The sequence below is a fragment of the Thermobia domestica genome, chromosome 7 (genome assembly GCF_964235325.1).
Source record: "Thermobia domestica chromosome 7, izTheDome1.hap1.1, whole genome shotgun sequence".
Lineage (NCBI taxonomy): Eukaryota > Metazoa > Arthropoda > Insecta > Zygentoma > Lepismatidae > Thermobia > Thermobia domestica.
The window spans coordinates 227257125-227277128 of NC_137460.1; the positions used below are offsets into that span (position 1 = coordinate 227257125).

Genomic DNA, 20004 nt, shown 5'->3' on the forward strand with positions numbered 1-20004 from the left:
GAGGCTGAAGCCATTATTTCTTATGGCTCCAACCTCCATTTATTAATGTTCGTGACTGTACCATGGTTAAGCGATATGCAATATATAGGCCTATTAGCATGGCTAACATTACCACATATTCACTTATAATAACCTTGTGATGAAACTTCAAGATACAAACGCTGACACAAACTTGGCGTACATAATTCCAATATACAGTTTACAACATACGACGGAGCGGCAATGCATACTTATGTGTAAGAATTTGGAAAGTGTCTCATTGGTATCAGTCAGTTTTGTGTCGAATACAGTAATTTTTTTCCGTCTTTTAGTCAGTCTGTTTGCACTACAAGTACACAAATAGTAGATATCATCCACGCATATTATTTAATGAAATTAGTCAGCTATTATCACTATCAAAACCGTATTTATTTCGAAAATCGTCAGCTCACGACTTTGATTTATGCTGTCAATTCAATAAAGAATTCGAATAAATCATCAACACCAAGAAATGGTTTAAAAGGAACAAGTATATTATTGCCGCGAGCATGAACGTGAATACACAACTGTAAACCATCTGACGCGGAATAGTGAATGTACTTGGCAATGATGAGTGACTGACCTGGTGCAAGATGATTTTCGCCTTAGCTTTGCTCTAAACGGAGTCGGTACTGAAGGAATGCTATGGGCTGATTTTTTTTTTTCCTTCTAAAAAAAATCCGCCACGGAAGCATTCCATTTATTGTAGCTGACTTACGAGATATAACTTTACCGCAGTAACCGCTTTAGCTGATTCAAAGGGTTGAAGGAAAGTAGTGTTTCGATAGTATATGGTAGACATTACGAATTCTCAATCACCATATAAAAAGCAACGATAAGTATGACCGTGTCATTATTTGTGAGGGTTGCCACGCATGTATCTATCTGGTAGACACGTTACAAATCTCTCATGAAAATACTATTTTCCATTGTTCATAAACGAGCATATAACACATGTATATGGAAGGTTGGTTCCAAGTTGTTTCGCAATTCAATATTTAAAAAAGTGAATGCCCTCACTCTCTATTCAGCACCAACTTCTCTCCGTACCATTTTTGCATTTCTCGCCCGACACTGAAACCAATTTTAAAAAATGAATGTGTTCATCCTCTATTCAGTACCGACTTTGCTCCGTACCAATTTTCCATTCCTCGCCTGACACTAAAACCCTTCTGAGCTACCATCGGCAAAGTGAAGCCAGTTTTCAAAGCAAGCATATTACAGGACAAGTTTCAGTATGCACTTCAGGCCTGGAAGATCCAATAGGATAGCTGCATTCAACTCGATTAGAATTACTTCAAAAAGGAAAATATCCACCTCGATTCTGCCTGATGTATTTTGTGAGCAATAAATTCAATCTAATTCTTTACTGACTAGCTCTTGTAAATCTTAAAGTATCACTTTGTCCTCTATTCATTCAAAATCAACACTAGAACAATCATCAAGAAATGCACAAATAGAAGGGACCAAAACCTGTGTATACTGAGAACGATTAGTGGTTTAAATTATTTATTCTGGCAATAACCAATGGCGAATTTTATTATTTGTCTATAATTTTTGTTGTTAAAGCAAGATATATTTTAACTTGAGTTTCGACTTCCTAATATTTTCTGAAATACTGAACTACACTACTTTTTCCGTGGTTATACTTAGCTGCACAAACAAAAACAACACTCAGTGAAAAAGTTTATTATAAAATATCTACCACTGTTACTACATTAAATCGTCTTGTAAAGAACGAAGAAGTAAACTTCTATAAGCCGCAACAGTGAAGCTGCCACATAGATCTCAGCACTAAAATGGTCATAGAGTTATATTTTTAAATACATTTTTTCTTAGTCAAATTGATTATTTATACTGTAAATTGATTGTTGAGCTTGAAAGTGAAATGAAATGAAATATTTGAGTTTTACGATTACGCCGGCTAGGCTAAAGGAGACGGTGATGATGCGAAATGAATGAAATGGTGGAATGAAGAAAGTGGGAGGAAACAGGAGAACCCGAGAAAACTCACGCATACGGTGTTTGTCCACCACAAAGTTCACTTGGCGCGAGCTGGGATCGAACCAGGGATCCCATGCACCAGACACCAGAGGAACGCTCTACCACTGAGCCACTACAGCTCTTGTTGAGCAGTTTAGCCATAAGCTAAAATATACAGCTCTATTGTTCAGTTTCAATCGCTAACAAACACGTTGAAACATGCAAGTTTTCAGTGATATGTTGAACCAATAGGAATATTCACATGCAGTAGCATACACATTATGTCATTAGAGTGGAAAGGGTCAAGCAACCAAGTTCATATCACTTCAAGACTTACGCGACTTTTATTCATATCTTAACACAGTAAATTTATAACTTAGAAGATCTTAAGAAAGTGGGGATTAAAAAACGATCATATCTCCTCTTTGCGTACGCCACTGTACACATACAGGGTGGACATAAAGTCTCTCCCTGATAACAAACCTTAATAAGAAGAAAAAGAGTGATAGAAGCATGCGGTCTGAAAACATCGCTTGTATGATACTTCAAAGATTTTGCCATAGCCTGTGCTGCCATCTACTGCAGCTGACCACAGTGCGACAGTCATTTGTTTAAAAATGGCGTCAGCACAGCAGAAAGCGAAGTGTGTGTTGTGGTATCATGAAACAAAATCTCCCGTCACAGTTCAATGAACATTCAGGAGGGAGTATGGACTGCAGCCACCAGATGTTAAGAGCATAAAGGAATGATATAGCAAGTTTATTGCAACAGGAAGTGTTTAAATCGTGATAGAAGCGGTACACCGTGTGTTAGTGAAGAACGTGTGGAAGCTGTTCGTGTTGCTTTAATCCGAAGCCACTGAAATCCTCGCGTTGCGCATCACGTGAACTGGACATCCCGAAGTCAACTGTGTTAAAAATTTTACACAAACGCTTGAAGTTATACACATATAAGGTGCAAACTGTTCATGCGTTAACACAAGATCGTCCCCGATGCTCACGTTTTGTACGTAACATCACATTGATGTCTTGATGGCAATTAATGGTGCACATGTGGAAATTCTCTGAATTAGATGAAAAACTTTGAGATTTCCTATTATTTGCCGCAAAATTCATGCTTGTATCATTCTTAGTTTTCTTGTTATTAATGTTTGTTATTTTTGTTTTTTTCAATTGAATTGCTTATTTTTTTTAAAGTAAAATAATTCACATCAATTACTAAATATTATGAAATATAAAATAATTCGTTATCTTGCATCATTCTGATGTGATAGTAGCTTTTCTTCTCTCATTCATGTCAATTTAATATACATTTCTAGACTGTGGGAAAAATTTCTTTCGCACTCACAAATCCGTGTCAATCTTAGTAACGACGTTAACAGCCACTTACAGAACATGTATTCTGATCAAACAGAACCACGGTTGCCCTATTAATCAAAAACTGCTCATATGAACCAAGCTAGGGCCTCATATTTATACTGCTTTCTCATCTTTCATATAGTAAGACGGGGTGATATGAGGCTTCAGCTTTATTGTCTTTCATGTTGTAAAGGGTGATACGAGATTCCGACGTTTATCACATTTCATGTGGTAAATCAAAGTAATATGAGACTCTATAAAGCCAGGATCTATTATCATTCAACTTTACCACATGAAATGTGAGGTGGCATCACTACAAAAATCTTACGCACTGTAGTTACCTTAGGTTCTATAGTTTACCTAGCACATCACTTTTTACTTTGTAGTGACGAAAAGAGTGAAAAACGTTTGATGATTGTGAGGGAAAAAATCGAATTCGTGATTTCAACGGATTCACACGTTTTATAGCCCATAGAAAGCGAAAAAGTGGTTTTTTCGGCATCTGTCTGTTTATTCATCCTTATGTACACCACTCATCTAGGGACCATACCATTCGATGTATATTGACCAAATTTTAAACTTAAGGTTTTTATGTGATCCTGCAGGGGAGTTTTTCGAATTTTCCACCTACACCTAAAAATAAGGGTAGTTTAGAAAAAACGTAAGGAAAAAGGCTTGTACTCACCTGTAACACAAAAACACAATATGTTGTAAGATTAAGTAGCGTTTTCGGAAGATCCTTCTTCCATAATCAGCTTAAACCCAGTTCGAAGAGGATTCAAAACACGGAGAAGAATGTGGATAGGTAAAAAGATGGTTACAAGGATTTAAAAATGTAGAGTACAAGTCTCCTGTCAAAAATGAACAAATGGAATGGTCATTCACTCGTCATTGTTCACTGTTGTTCACTGTTTTTTTTTTTTTTCTACCTTCCAGACGGTGGAAATATTTAGTAAAAAGGCAGCTCCAAATCACATTTATTTCACCTTTATCTAAATTGAGTATAGGTTTCTCTTTATGAATGTAATAAGATTCTTTAATTTTTCATTCAGTTGCTGTTTTTGCTTTCTCTATTAAACATGAATCTGCAATGTTATGGTCATAGTTTTTAAGATGCGCTGCCAATTCAGATAACTGTTGTAAGCTACGAGAATTCGATGTACGAATGTGCTCAGGTATTCTAGTAGAGCGGTGGACACTTCTAAATGGTACAGCCATATGGAGATTTACGGCTAAGGTGTACCATTTAGAAGTGTCCACCGCTGTACAAATATTTCTTTTTATCTCATCTATACTTTGTCACACTGACATTTAACACGATAAACGCCACATCTTTGTTGAGGGTCGGTGAAAAAATGCTTTAAAATTGGCAGCGCATCTTAAAGACTATGATAATAGCATTGCAATAAATGTGATTTGGAGCAGCCATTTTACTACATATTTCCGCCCTCTGGAAGGTAAAAAAGCCAATGAACAACAGTGAACAGTGACAAGTGACCATTTGCATGTGTTCATTTTTGACAGGAGACATATGATCTACCTTTTTTTTAATCCTTTTAATCATTTTCTATCTATCCACGTTCCCCTCTATCTACTGAACCCTCTTCGAACTGGATTTAAACTGATGATGGAAGAAGAATCTTCTGAAAGCGCAACTCAAATCTTACAACATATTGTGTTTTTTGTGGTGGGTAAAAGCCTTTTGCTTACATTTCTATCTAAACATCATTACTACTCACAATAAACATCATTACTACTTTGTGATATAAGGGTAATTTCTTTAAGGCTAGAAATAAAAAATTATATTTTCTCAAAAACGGCCCTAACAATTTTACCTAGGTATCTTTATTTCATAAATCAATTTTCTAGAATCAACATCATCACGTGGTGTAAGTCATTAGAAAAATTCGAGAAGAGGTAGTTTTTTTCTTAGGGTGAGTTTTTTTTAGGAATATTTCTTCAAAAATGACAGGCGATTTTGTTCATATTTCATAAATAAATATTTTATTAATGTCCTGACAATATAGTACGACTCAATTGTCCTAATATACATATATACACAAGTGACACTTTGTTCTTGATTGTGGGGTGAGTTTTCTTTGGACAATTTTCTAGAAACGACTCAGGCGATTTTTTTCATATTTCCTAAACATTTCATTAGTAACCTGACAATATACTCGTAGTATCACTTATCTGTGCTGAAAAACGTATGAGGGCAAGTTTATTCTTCGACGTGAGTTTTTTCCGGACGATTTTCTCAAAAAAGACTCACGTGATCATAAATAAATCTCTCATTAATAACATGGCAGTATAGAATAACTTTTTTGTGCTGGAAAATGTACGAGTAGTAGTAGTTTATTCTTCGGAATGAGTTTTCAGGGTGTCTACTAAAATTCCAAAATGAAATTTCGTGACTTTTTCGTGACCTATTCTTTACCAAACCATAGAATTTCCTAACATTCTTAAGAGCGAATTTGGGTGCAAATTAGGTCGAATTTTCAGGCATGCGATAGAAGAATGCTTTGCTTGCGATTTAGTAGCGTCTAAAGCCCATCATAAAGACATTTTTGGTAGTGAATTCTGACGTTTTATAGAACAAAATTTTCCAGTCTGTGCTTATATTTGTACAGATAAAATATTTGTGACCCAAAAGCTAAATTTCTTGACTTTCATGACCATTTTCTGATTTCGTGACTTTTTCGTGACCGATAGACACCCTGGTTTTTTTCTTCGGGCTATTTTCTCAAAACTGACTCATGTAATTTCTTTTATATCTCATAAATAAATACTTCTTAGAAACATCACAATATAGTACAACTGATTTGTTCAGAAAAAAATGTATGAGTGGTAGTTTATTCTTCAAAATGAATTTTAATCGGATCATTTTCTCAAAAACGACTCTGGCAATCTTGTTCACATTTCATACATAAATATTTCACTAACAACAGTACAATATTGTGTAAATTATAGCTTACGAAAAAAGTTACAAGGAATATTTACTTTTCGGGATGAGTTTCAGACTACTTTTCCAAAAACAACACGGAAGATTTTGATCGTATTTTATAAATAAATATTTTATTATTATTCTTATAATGTTGCATAAATCACCTCCATGATAATATCCACAAAGAGTAGTTTGTTCTCCTTTTTCCTTTTAACAATTTGTCAAACACTACTCATCCGACTTTGTTGTTATTTTATACACACATATTTCATTAATAACTCTAACACATGGCGTAAGTTATTTCTTATGGAGAAATCTACAGGAGACAGTCACTTTTGGAGATGAGTTTTGGAGTGAAGTTTTTCGAAAATACCTTAGAATTTTGTTCATATTTCACAAGAAAATATTTCATTAATAACTGCAGAACAAAATTATTTAGTTAAGGGAACTGAAGCGAAAACATTTGGTGCGGCGGTCCGCACCTTTTATTCCATTTATTTATTTTTATTCTTATTTTTTTATTTTTACTTTCATTTTTTGAAAAACGCAAAAACAATTATAACGGAAAGCAATCTAATATCTACAAAATGTTATTACAGGAGGATAGGAAAAGATGATATGTATGCACATTTACTACAATTTTACAGGAGAGCAAACTGGAAGATTGTTAATTAAATTAAAGATACTTTTAGTTCACCCGTAACAACAAAATATATATACTGCCAAACGGAGAACTTTTAGTTGAGTCATTACCAACTTTTGCCATCGTATTATGGATCTCAATGTGACTTAACTACCGGGGCGAAAAATTAGCATCGTCGTATAGAATATAACCTAGAAGATAGTCCCAAGTATTTTCTTACGGCTCAGAAATCTTATTATTTACTTACTTATTTATTTATCAACACGGCAGACAGATGCTCAATTAGTGCGTTGAAATAGTATAACATATTTTTTCTACTTTTTTTTTTTTTTTTTTTTTTTTTGCCTTACAGGACATTGTGCATATATCAATTTTATCATGTTTTTCACTTAATTTGTTATAAACAGAATATATTCTCCAGGTTGGTAACTTCAGCATTATGTTGGTTCTAGCTTTTTTTGCAATAAAGAGACCTGTATTATTAGTTCTAGTTTTAACTGAAGGGCTATGGAAGTATAATGATGATATAAAGTTTGAGCAATCGATTTTTTTTTTTTTAAAAAAAAAAGAAAACCAGATCGGCAATATTACGACTGTGTTTTAATGAGTAAATATTAAAATTCTCTACCAGTGTAGTATGGGTTTCAAGTGAGGGATAAATTACAGTTACTTTGTGTTTCAAATATCTAAGAAATTTTGTTTGAACTTTTTTTCAATTTCTTGGCGATTCTTTTACCTCGAGGGCTTCTAAATTACAACAACATATTCCTACATGAAGCGTACATACGACTAATACGTTTCGAAAATGCTTCAATATTACTGAAGTCCTTGCCACTTCTAATTATGAATCCTAATAATTTAAAAGCATCATGAGTAACATTTTCCATGTATTTAATGAACGTTAATTTCGGGTCAAATGTAACGTAGCTATAGCTCATGATGGACACTCCTAAAATTTCTAAACTTGTTTGAAAGAGCTTGAATACAAATTTATTTAATACCTGTTTACAAGCGTTAAAAAAGTGAAACTAAACTGGTCCGTGATTAGTGAGTCCGGTTACGTGAAGATCAGTGCTCATTTCAATGGGAGGATATCCACTATTGATAGTTTTCTTGGTCGGAGTCTATTATTTTTAGCGGAGATTTTAATTTGTAGAATCCCGTTATTACTAGTTTTTTTTTTTAAACCAGAGTCTATTACTTTTTAGAGGTGATTTTAATTTGGAAGACGTTGGTTATTACTAGTTTTCTTGACTAGATTCCACTACTTTTTAATTCAAGTAGTTCAAATTACCTCATGTCGTTAATGAATACCGAAAAATCTGTGCCTCATTGGGAATTGAACCCAGTACAGTAAAACAAACACTGAAAGCAAGGGTGATAACCATTTAGAAATGCGGAATAATCATCAAAAATTTATTTTTCGAAATTACTATACTGGATATAATTGTTCCATTGTCAATGAAAATTTAGAGGAAGAGATAGGAAGAATAGAAAAGTGCATTAACAGTCAGTAGAGGTTGCATATCAGGATAGACAACTTAAGCTGGTATTGAGAAAAAGCACACCGGCATTTTATGCATCTCATTTTGAAGCTATGAGCATCTACATTGATACAATACTACGAAATACTAAAGTTATTTAAAGTACAATTCCTGTTACCTCCTCCCTCCAAATAACTTCAAAACAAAGAAAAAATAAAATCTGCAACACACCAAGCTTTAAAACTTAGGATATCCATGAAGTATTACATGGTAGCAGTTCTGGACATGCTATTTACAACTGAAAAAAATACTATTATGGTATGATGATATAAAATAATTGTACTTATTACTTTTTCTCGGATGGACACATACACTAAAAGCGATGTTATAGTAAAGTTTCGAACGTTCGAGTCTCCCGATGTTCTATATACTCCGAGTAACTAACTGCTAGTAAACACGAATTCCGTTCCAAGCGCCTCCTGAAGCTAGTTACGTTATGTATGTTTTAACGACAATGAAAGGTTATGTACCTACTACAGTAATACTACATTCTTCTTGATTGTTCCATTAAAGTTATGTTCGTTTGTAGCTCATTTAGTCTATTTTTGTTTCACATTTCAGTATATTTTTGTCCGAGTGTTTAACTGGAAGAATGGAAGTGCTAAAAAAATTAAATAAATAATTGAGTAAATAAAAGTCTGTTCCTATACAAAGTTAGAGGCATTCCGCAGATTAGACTGAGGAAAAGTATAAAACAGACACACATTAGCTTTTATGCAATAGCTTAACGTTATCTTTGTATTGATACGCGACAAGGGCCACGAAATTGAAGAAATTTACGTAACTGAATATTTAATTATTGAATTTTTATATAAATCAAATAAAATGCATTTGAAGTTGAAACAATACAAATATAACTTATTTCATAGTTATTGTGGAATAAAACAAGCTTGTACATTGAAGATGAATAGTCGTTAGTCGAAATATTTAGTAGCAACTTGGAAGGTAAAGGAACATGACGGTAAGTAAATGGAAACATATCTTAATAAGTATTCCTTATACCTTCTATAATTATTCTTCTTATCTACTAGTATGTCGTTTAGCTCAAAAGAAAATTCTGTATGGCAATGAATAACATACTTTCTTGTTCTACTTTTGAACTGGGCTACGGTTAGAGGAAAATGACCGTTCCTTACGGGCAAGTTTGAACCATGTACTGAATACTCATAATATTGGATGATTTTTACACAAACGGACTGCAAATAGATTATTAAAAAAATCTTTATAATTCTTGAAACATCATGATTTTATAATGAATTGGAACAAAATAACGTATTAGTTCGTAAGGCAGTGGAAAATGTACAATTTCCTACCCCTGCCATATCCTTATTTTGTCGAAAATTTCCTGCTGAAAAAGGAAATAAATAAAAATAAGGATACTTCACAAAGTAGGCATTGTAGATTACCATACCGAATGGAAGGAGCAACCACGAATGCCTAGTTATTTGTGTATGCACCCTGTAACAGAAACATCAACATAATGACGAAACTGGAGAATGCTATTTGTGCAATGGAGCTTTACAGATCAAATTCTGCGGTGAAAAAGTGATCCAAAACGACATACTGTGTTGTTCGGACATCTACCAATAATAGATACTGTTCGAGCAAATAACACAGGAGCCTTGCGCAGAAAAGAGAGTCCCGAGAAGCCGAAGAGAACGTTAATCAGATTACGCTCGGGATTAGAGTTTCTTTCAGAAAAAATGTTCCGGAGGAGCACACTAAGTATCCGGAAGGGCACTGATGGTACTATTCTATTTTATAATATATTATAAATGTATTATTTTGGCCTTCTCCCAGAAGGCAGTGCCCCTCGGAGTGCCCCAAAACACGAAGAAACACCTCACTCGCTAGCACAGACTTGCTACATCGAACACATTTAATCTTTGCCGACACCAGGAAAGTACAACTATACGCCTTCACAGGGAGGTGAAAAATCTTATAGATAATTAATAAAAATGAATTATTGTTATTATTATTAAATAAATAATAGAGTGAAGATGTGGGAAGAAAAGAGAACGTTGTTACGAGTCATGAAAAAAAAAAGACTGGAATGTTACAGATAAAACAGCTCTATATTAGGTAACTGCTGGTAGTATCTCTTATGGCAATTCTATGAATTAAAACTTTGATTAAATTGGTTGGAGCGTTTTAGGCTTCAATTGGGAGCCAGTATCCTCATCGGTCGTAAAAGAATTTCTTTTAATCATACAACTTTTATGAATAAGCCTATGGTGCTAAAAAATTAATGATAATATGTTAAATTAGTGTAGTGTTATGTGCGAAATAAGAGAATACTGATACACTGGAACAACGTTTGTATATATAGCTCTAAATATAAATATGTAGAAGTTCACAAAGTTGGTTATTGTTTGATATAAATTGTTACTTTTTTGAACTTTATAAATATAGACGAAGATGTTTGGAGTTTGAAGCTAAGATATAATTTTAGTTTTAGAGTGACATAGAGACAATGTATGATGTATTACTTTTGTTGAGGTTGTTACCTAAGTGCCCGTGGTTATGACAAAGCTACGCACTCGAAAGACTGGCTTAGAAATCTGGGTTTATGCACAAATTGGAATTTGGTTTAGACGATATAGGTCTGTCAACGCAAGATTTAAATAATGAGGAAGTTCATTATGTAATTTACGCTGTCTTTAGCACGTAAAGCAAATTTACAGATGAAATAATACCAAAAAATTAACATTTTACAATAGACTTGTTAACATGAAATTGCGTGTAGTAATTTTTTTTGTTTGTTTATTTTATGATAAACGATATTAAATTTGAAATAAAAGTACAACAAGAATAAAAGTTCACAATTGGCTGGTTACATTATTATTATTATCATTATTATTATTTTTAAAATGTTTATTTTCAACTCCCCATTCCTCCTTGCTTTCTTTTACACTTTTTAAAAATTTTCTCAGCACTCCAAAGTAAAACTATTACATTTCTGTTAATAGATAGACCATCAGTTATGACGTACCGAGTTCGAGCCGTGGTGTCCCTGTTCGGGCGCCATTATATGACGTATCGTGCTCATCATAAAGTAATAGTTTGGACTTGGTCAAGTTTCCGAAAAATAAATAAATGTCACTAATTGCTATTCAGAAGAAGAGGATAAATATGGAACAAATGCGTTAAACGTTAATTTGGGGTTAAACATTATGTAATCCAAGTGTAATTATAATGAAGATTTGTTAATGTAAATGAAGGATAATTTTTTCCGCAATCGAGAAACTCGTTACTAGTAACGCCTATAAACGTATAAGTATTATTTGAGATATTACATAGTTGCTTAAATCATTAAAGTATAGGTGTTGGAGCATGCCTGTCGTCAATGCAGCATTTAGGAGCTTGGCGCCCCTAGGTACTTCTGCTGTCGGCGACCCCAATAATTACGTGTTTCTCTACTCCTTTATCCCTAGCTTAAAAATAAAACTTAGCTAAATTATGCTTAATTAGCGAATTGAATTAATTTATTACAGTTAAATAGCACTTACTAGATGCTACAACTACGTCTCAAAAAATAAGAAACATGTTCTGAATTATTTTTAGATTTCTTACGTTGTTACGTATTTAATATTGCATAGATTCTAAGTGAATGGCGCTTCTATCAAATGTAAAAATGTTCTATTTGCTCTTGAATATTTTACTTTTTCACTTGAAAAAATCTATAAAAAATATTAATTATTATTATTTTTTTTTTAATTTTGCGCTAATGGGAAATGCGGCACTGCCTGTCATTGAAACTTGGAAACATTATATGAGTAATTGAACATGGTTTCCAGTAGTTGGCTCACCAGCGGAACAGAAAATACGTAGAAAGATTGATTGTAAAAGAGTATTCTTCTTCTTTATCATCGATTAAAGCAAAATGGGTTTATTCAAAAACATCTTATATCCTTGTAGTAAACTATAACACACTGTTTCAAGGGTTCGTCCCTTCTTTTTCAGCTGTGCTACTGAACTTATGACACACTGATGGGATTTTTTTTATACTAGAAAAGCCCATAACTTTATTAAAATATCTTTTCAAACGAAAAATTGAGCATAAATCATTCCACACATTCCTGTAATGAAGAACAAGACTTCTAGTTTGAGGTAAATTTTCTTTTTCTCAATTTGAGAAATGTTTTGGGAGGCATGGTGGCTCAGTGGTAGAATGCTTACCTCTGGTGCGAGAGGTCTCTTGATTTGATCCACGGTCAAGAAAGTTTGTGGTGGACAACATCGTATCAGTGGGTTTTCTCAGGGTACTCATGTTTCCTTCCATATTTTCATTCCACAAATTCTTCTATCATTATTTACTTGCCTTATTCATCCGTCTCCTTTAGCCTAAAACGCATAATCGTGGGACGTTAAACGAAAAATTTCCTTTCATATTGAGAAATGTTTTCTGGAAGAAGTGAATGAGTGTTAGTGTTGCGAGGTTCACATCTGTTTCTTAACATAAGCAGAGTAGTATATTGTACACTCGTTACTTTGTTTGGGACCCAACTTTCCACTAATAGAACACTTTATAATTATTAGTATTCCAATACATCTAAAATTTGAGAACTGCATTTCTGACTTAACAGTTTCTTAACAGGAACAGTTTAGCAATTTTGTTCATCACAGAATGGGACTGGACTGGAGTTTAACGTCCCTTTTAGCACTGAGGCTATATGAGATGTGGATCTACAGCTTAACGTGGGATCCGAACCACATGAACCCCCACCGGAAATCGAACCGGGGTCTCCCAGCCGAGGCCAGATGCATACGCTAACTGTATGGCCACGAAGGAGTTTCCCATAACATGAAAGTATAGAATGAACTTGTATAGACTCCCATTTAAGAATAATGTATTTTTTTTCTCTTTTTTTTTCAGAATGAAAAAATCTTATCAATGTTTCATAAGTTTAGCAGTGCAGCTGATAAAGAGGCGACGAATCCTGAAACAGTATGTGTTATAATTTATTAGGAATTAGATTTCTGGGCTGTCCGCATCTAAGGCCATCTAGCGCGTCACGTATATGAGGTATTACGTCCCTCGGCGAGTACACTATCCAATGAAAGGGAAGAAAGAAAGGATGGAGGAAGGAAGCTGCCTAAGACAATTATGTTGGGTCCATCCCAGCAACGCCTGGTGTGAATAAGGAAAATCCAGGAAAAACCCCACTTAAGATGGATAGCCTAAAAAAGCTGTACCAGTTTTTCGACCGAGTGTCCCCATCAGAAATCGAACCCGAGACCGCTCGCACGTTATAATTTTTTTTTTTAAATAAACCCATTTTGCTTTAATCGATGACAAAGATCAGCGCTATTTTACAATCAAATTTCCTATGTATTATTCGCTGTTTCTTCTCTTGCGTGAGCCAAGTCCTGGAAACCATGTTCGATTACTAATACGATGTTTCTAAGTTCGTAAACGACAGGCATCCGCAACACCTGCACTTTTAAAATTTATTACAAGGATATAATGTAAGATGTTTTCGTCCTTTTAAAAATGTATCCTGTACCACCCACAAGTGAAAGTGTTTTACTCTACAACACTAATTTCCTTCTCGCCACTGTATGACGTAGAAGGGAACTTTTACGAAAGGAGCCGAGAGAGAGAGAGTACATTGAGTAAAATATGAAAAGGGACAAAGTAGGTGCAATGGAATAAAAGAAGATTGGCAGTATTCGATTACCCATGAATCACAATCAGTATATTTGCAAAATCATTGACTGTCTTCTTTGCCTGTCATCACAGTCTCCTATCAATGCTCAGAGTAAATATTCATGAGCTTCTAGTAAACACTGACTGATAGTAAACATTTATGAGCTTCCTGTAAATATAGATTGATAGTAAATATTTATGAGCTTCTAGTAAATATAGGCTGATGGTAAATACTTATGAGCTTCTAGTAAATATAGGCTGATGGTAAATATTTACGAGTTTCTGGTAGATACAAGCTGATAGTAAATATTTATGAGCTTCCAGTAAATATGAGCTGATAGTAAATATTTATGAACTTCCAATAAATATGAGCTGCTAGTAAATATTTATGAACTTCTAGTAAATATAGGCTGATGTTAAATATTTACGAGCTCCGGTAAATATAGATTGATAGTAAATATTTATGTCCTTCCAGTAAATATAGGCTGATAGTAACTATTAATGAGTTTCCAGTAAATATAGGCTCAGAGTAAACATTTATGAGCTTCTAATAGACACAGACTGATAGTAAACATTTATGAGCTTCCCGTAAATATAGGTTGATAGTAAGTACTTATGAGCTTCCCGTAAATATAGGTTGATAGTAAATATTTATGAGTTTCCAGTAAATATAAGTTGATAGTAAATATATATGAGCTTTAGTAAATATAGGCTGATGGTAAATATTTATGAGCTTCCAGTAAATATAGGCTGATGGTAAATATTTACGAGTTTTTGGTAAATATAGGCAAAAGTAAATATTTATGATCTTCCAGTAAATATAGACTGATAGTATATATATATATATATATATATATATATATATATATATATATATATATATGAGCTTCCACTAATAGTAGGCTGGTAGTAAATATTTATGATTTTCCAGTAAATATAGGCTGATGACCTTCCAGTAAATATAGACTAATAGTAAATATTTAAGAGCTTCTAATAAATATAGGCTGATAATACATATTAACGAGCATCTGGTAAATATAGGCTGAAATAAATATTTATGACCTTCCAGTAAATTTAAGCTGATTGTGTATATGTAAGTTTCCAATAAATAGACTGACAATATGTATATATTTATGAGCATCCGCTAAAAATAGGCTGACAGTAAATATTTATGAGCTTCTAGTAAATATAGGCCAAAAGTAAATATTTACGAGCTTCCGGTAAAAATAAGTTGAAGTAAATATTAACCCATATTATGCATATGAATGAATTATGCAACACTTTAGTAACAAACTTTAAGTACTCTTCAAAAAAATGCGAGAATAAAACTTCATTGACGAGGAAAATTATGGTCACATATGTAAAACACACACTAAAGAGGAAACTTATACATGCAATGCAGCAAGCAACCTGCATGCAACAATCATTTTTTTATAAAAACACATGTCTATCACGCTGTATTTAGCAATATACAAAACATTTTATATTTGCATGTTATAGAAGAAACACTGAAATGTCGTTCCCTTTCAGACATGCTATCACCAGGAATATTAACCTGTGATATTTCTTTTTGCAATGCAAGAGAACATAAAAATAACAGGAAAATGGTGTAACAAGAAAAAAAGTTTTCTTTTTAAATATATAATATACAGAAAAGCACTTTTGTAATATAAAACATTCAAAAATCACAAACAATTTATTTATAAAGTATTTGAACACCAAATATCACATATCATTAGAATTTAAAAAGTTAACTAACTCATAAAAGTCTGAAGTGTTATTACTAATATCGCATTTCTTTTAGAACATAAACAACCTCACACTACAAAATAAAGAAAGAAGTACCTTTGTGTATTCTTCTCAGTCGGCAGACCACAAATGCACCTTCAAAGTCTGCTGAAATCGTACTTTTTTTTTTTACGATACAACATAAATACAAAGAAAAATCTACAACTGCCCCTTTTTCTAATTTCCATCCTACCAATACGGTTATCGCTGTCTGAAAACACGTTCAGTTACGTGACGAAATTCTGAATGACAGAGCCGTAAGCAGCATTCTACAATATCTGGTTTAAAGTATAAAGTTACTGAAACAATCTCAAGTTTGATCCAAAAGCCAGATTTGTAATAGCTTTGTGACGACAGATAAATATCGTGTGCGAGAGACAAGCGCTTAGGCTATTTTCATATTCTACGTTGTATCATTAGTATCATTTTATCGACTACATCCTTTAACTTACAGCCGAGTTTCTCGAATAATTTTATGTAGGAATCACCCGAATACTCTACGACCACTCTATTTTTGCCTCCTTTGAAAGTACGAGGGGTTATCGTGAAGTTTTAATTATTATCAAGAAGCTATTAAGATATAATGATGAAATTTTGTAAGTGTTATGTTTGTTCTTATGTGCATGATGTTAAGGAAATTAATACCTAATGATTGTTATTTTCTTTTACAGGGTGTGCCAAAGTGACCAATGTGCAAAGTGCAAGATGGCTAACGCTGAGGCTCGCAGTGTGATAAAGTTCCTGTATTTGAAGGGTAATAATGTCAGACAAATTCAAGACGAGATTAAGGCTGTGTATAGCGATGATTGTCCATTTTATGACACCATTGTAAAGTGGAAAAGGAAATTCCAAACTGGTCATATGTCCCTTACAGACGACCCAAGACCTGGAACACCATTCCTGATGGACGATGCGGTCACTGTGAAGAAAGTGGAATGTTTAATCCTCGAAGACAGACGTGTAACCATCCAAACAAATATGAATGAGACTGGTCTCGGTTATGGCAGTGTGTGGAAATTTACCCATGACGAACTTCACATGTCTAAGGTATCCGCGCATTGGGTTCCTCGTTTGCTAATACCTTTTCAGAAGCACCAGCTCATTCATGTCCAGTTGCTGTCGACAAAACAAGGGCATGTGGCTTCCAGGTATTACAGTATCTGTCTTATTCTCCCGATCTCCCACCCAGTGCCTTTTTCTTGTTTCCCCAAATGAAGAATCCGTTGCGTGGTTACCATTTTGACAACACAATGACGTCGTTCATGTGGTGGAAGAGTGGTTTAAAGCAAAATGTGTAGATGTCTACAATGACGGTATTCGTAAAGTGAAGGAACGTTGCGAAAATGTGTAAATCTGGGTGGTGACTACATAGAGAGCGGTTAACAACTACAAATCGCAACAATCCCTGTATCCTAAGTTTTTTACTATGATAATTAAAACTTTACGATAACCCCTCGCAGTTATCATTTTTATTGATTTATTTGCTTACTTATGCATTTTGCTACAATTTGAGCATTTACTTCTATAGCAGTTTACTTACATATTTAAAACTGTATTAATTATAACTCTCTTAATTTTATATTGGTATTAATACAAGAAATATATATATATATATATTAGTTTCTTATACTTAAAAATATTTTATAAAATATATCTATACAGTATATGTTATTAGAATTGTATAATCTTTACTTTATAGAATTGTATATTTTTATAATCTGTATCTGTCTGAGATTCTCAACTATAGAATAAGATACGCAATTCACTTGAATTTACCCTTCTTGTCTGTCTGGACTAATGTTCAATCTAAGATAACCGTCAGAGCAGATCTTTATGATTATGTGGTCAACGAATCACAGTTTGAGGAACGTTGGTCTACACGGCAAAATCAAAAAATGAAAAAGCTGCTTAAGATACTAGTAACAATTAATGATAGCACACTGAACGCATCATAGTACGCAACTGAACAAATCAAAGTAAAATTCGTCCAGATGTTATTAGTTAATGAGCATGGTCTTTATATGATCTATTAAACAAGAATACAGGACCATATCTACCTCGTATCAATGATTCAATTTCATGAAAAAGTAAGTTATACATGTATGAACCTTTTACTTAACTTTCATAATGAAATTCACCATTGATAGGAAAAAAGAAGCATAACTATGAAATATGCATATATTCCTTTGATTCTCTGTGTAATGTTACTAATATGAACTACAAGTTAGTTCGAACTGCGCATATTTTATATGGAGGAAACCAGTATCACATTTTAAAAATATTTTCTTTATTATTTAAAAATATTTTCTTTACTATTTACAAAGCAGAAATTAAACCATTTATTTCTAAAATGCCACCGATAAAATAGTGGTATTTGTTTTAGCTTAGTTTTTACGTCTGATATCCAGTTACTTTGTGAATTTTGGTAAAATAATTTCCCCCACTCAATATAATATAAATACTCATACCAATTTTATGTAATAGAACGTAACTAAGTTGGATCAAGAAGGAAGTTATGATAATAATTGCTGTTAATAGGTTTTTCGTTATCTATTTATCGATGTAAGGATGATAATACAATAATTTACAGAATGATAAGAGAAAGTGGAAATACTCCCAAGAAAACCCACGGTACTTGTATTCCTCCAAAGCGTACATGGCATGGTCAGAGTTCGAACCTGCAAATTCGGAGCTCCAAAGATGAGAGCTCTACTATTACGTACGCTTGGCACTCTCGCGTAGTTCAAGTCGAAGTCGAGTTGAAGTAGATACTCTTAAGACCACCTGGCTTGTGTCACAACCTAGCTACTGTGCTTAGACAATCCAGTGTCCATATATCGAGAACACATCTGGCGGTTGTATTATCATTATATATTAATGAAAGGAAGAAACACACATCAGTCCTGCTACAATCATACATTCTTTTATCCTTTGTGTGTCATTGAATTCGCATCTGCAGAAAATTTAGTGTGTAAAAAAATCCGGTTGTTTCCCCTTTTCAATAACATATAACGTTTTTTAGTTGTTTTTATTTATTTATTTACTTGTCTTTAGGTGACGTTAAAATGTTCTAGTGATGACTCATAGTGGAGCTCTTAACCTAGTGCTCTATATCTGGAAAAACACCCACGCTATCACCTGTAGTCTTACACGAATATACATTACAGAAACAACGAAACTAACTGTAGTACTGACAATCCAATAAAAAAAAGATAGTCACCACTAGATCGCCGACATATCGAAATTTAGGACAGTCTTGATATCAACTTCAATAACATACAAACATCCAATGAGAGGGGTGAAAAGATGGCATACCTGGCAAAACAGCCCACGAGCAGTCTTGTTATCCCATGCGTCTGCGGTAGAGAGATACAAAACCCATAGCACGCACTCACTCACACACACACACTGAGGTAGGGTCATTTAATAATGAACCAAAATGGCTGAGAACTTACGTGCAACGTGTGGTATTCCCCTGAATCTTCGGGTGGCCTTGGTTTGCATTTTCCACAGCAGAAGTTGCAACAGCAGCAGAAACAGCAACACAAGTAACAACCAGTGATTATTCCACAGAAGATTATAAGCGCCTGAAATAAAGCACAAAACAACACATTAGTATTAAATTAAATAAAATTCTCCAGTACACTACATGTGGATTGCTTTATGAAAGTTGATTTACTTAATCAATATTCTGAATTCCTCCACTATCTTGACGTTATTTTACGACACAAGGAAAAATATGTCCTGTCTAACAGTTACTCAGAAATTGAAAAGTAGTCCTTAAAAAATCTGCTGTTTCAAGATCAACAGTTCTTAAAAGATCTGCCAACCCAACACTATACAATACTATATACTACACACTATACACTATACACTTCTAAATTCACCAATTTTGATAACTAGATCACGCTACCTTAAATTAGAAGTGTGATATCTTCAATAAAACTTACAGAAATAGGAATTAAACAACAGTATTTTTTTTTTTCAAGTGCTTCTACAAGAACCTGTTGAAAGTGGTTACAGCAAATGTCACATTTCACTTAATATGAATTTGTGTGTGTTTTTATTCCTCTAGA

The 20004-nt window shown here is 33.7% G+C and overlaps 1 protein-coding gene across 3 annotated transcripts in view; it reads right to left on the reverse strand.

The window, feature by feature from the left end:
- Positions 1 to 20004, reverse strand: part of Csp (Cysteine string protein) — a 149230-nt gene that overhangs the window by 50660 nt on the left and 78566 nt on the right. For all 3 annotated transcript variants that reach the window (XM_081765898.1, XM_081765895.1, XM_081765897.1), the window contains exon 4: positions 19384 to 19515. In XM_081765898.1, the coding sequence (XP_081622024.1) occupies positions 19384 to 19515 (132 nt within the window). The remainder of the gene's footprint in view (positions 1 to 19383; positions 19516 to 20004) is intronic.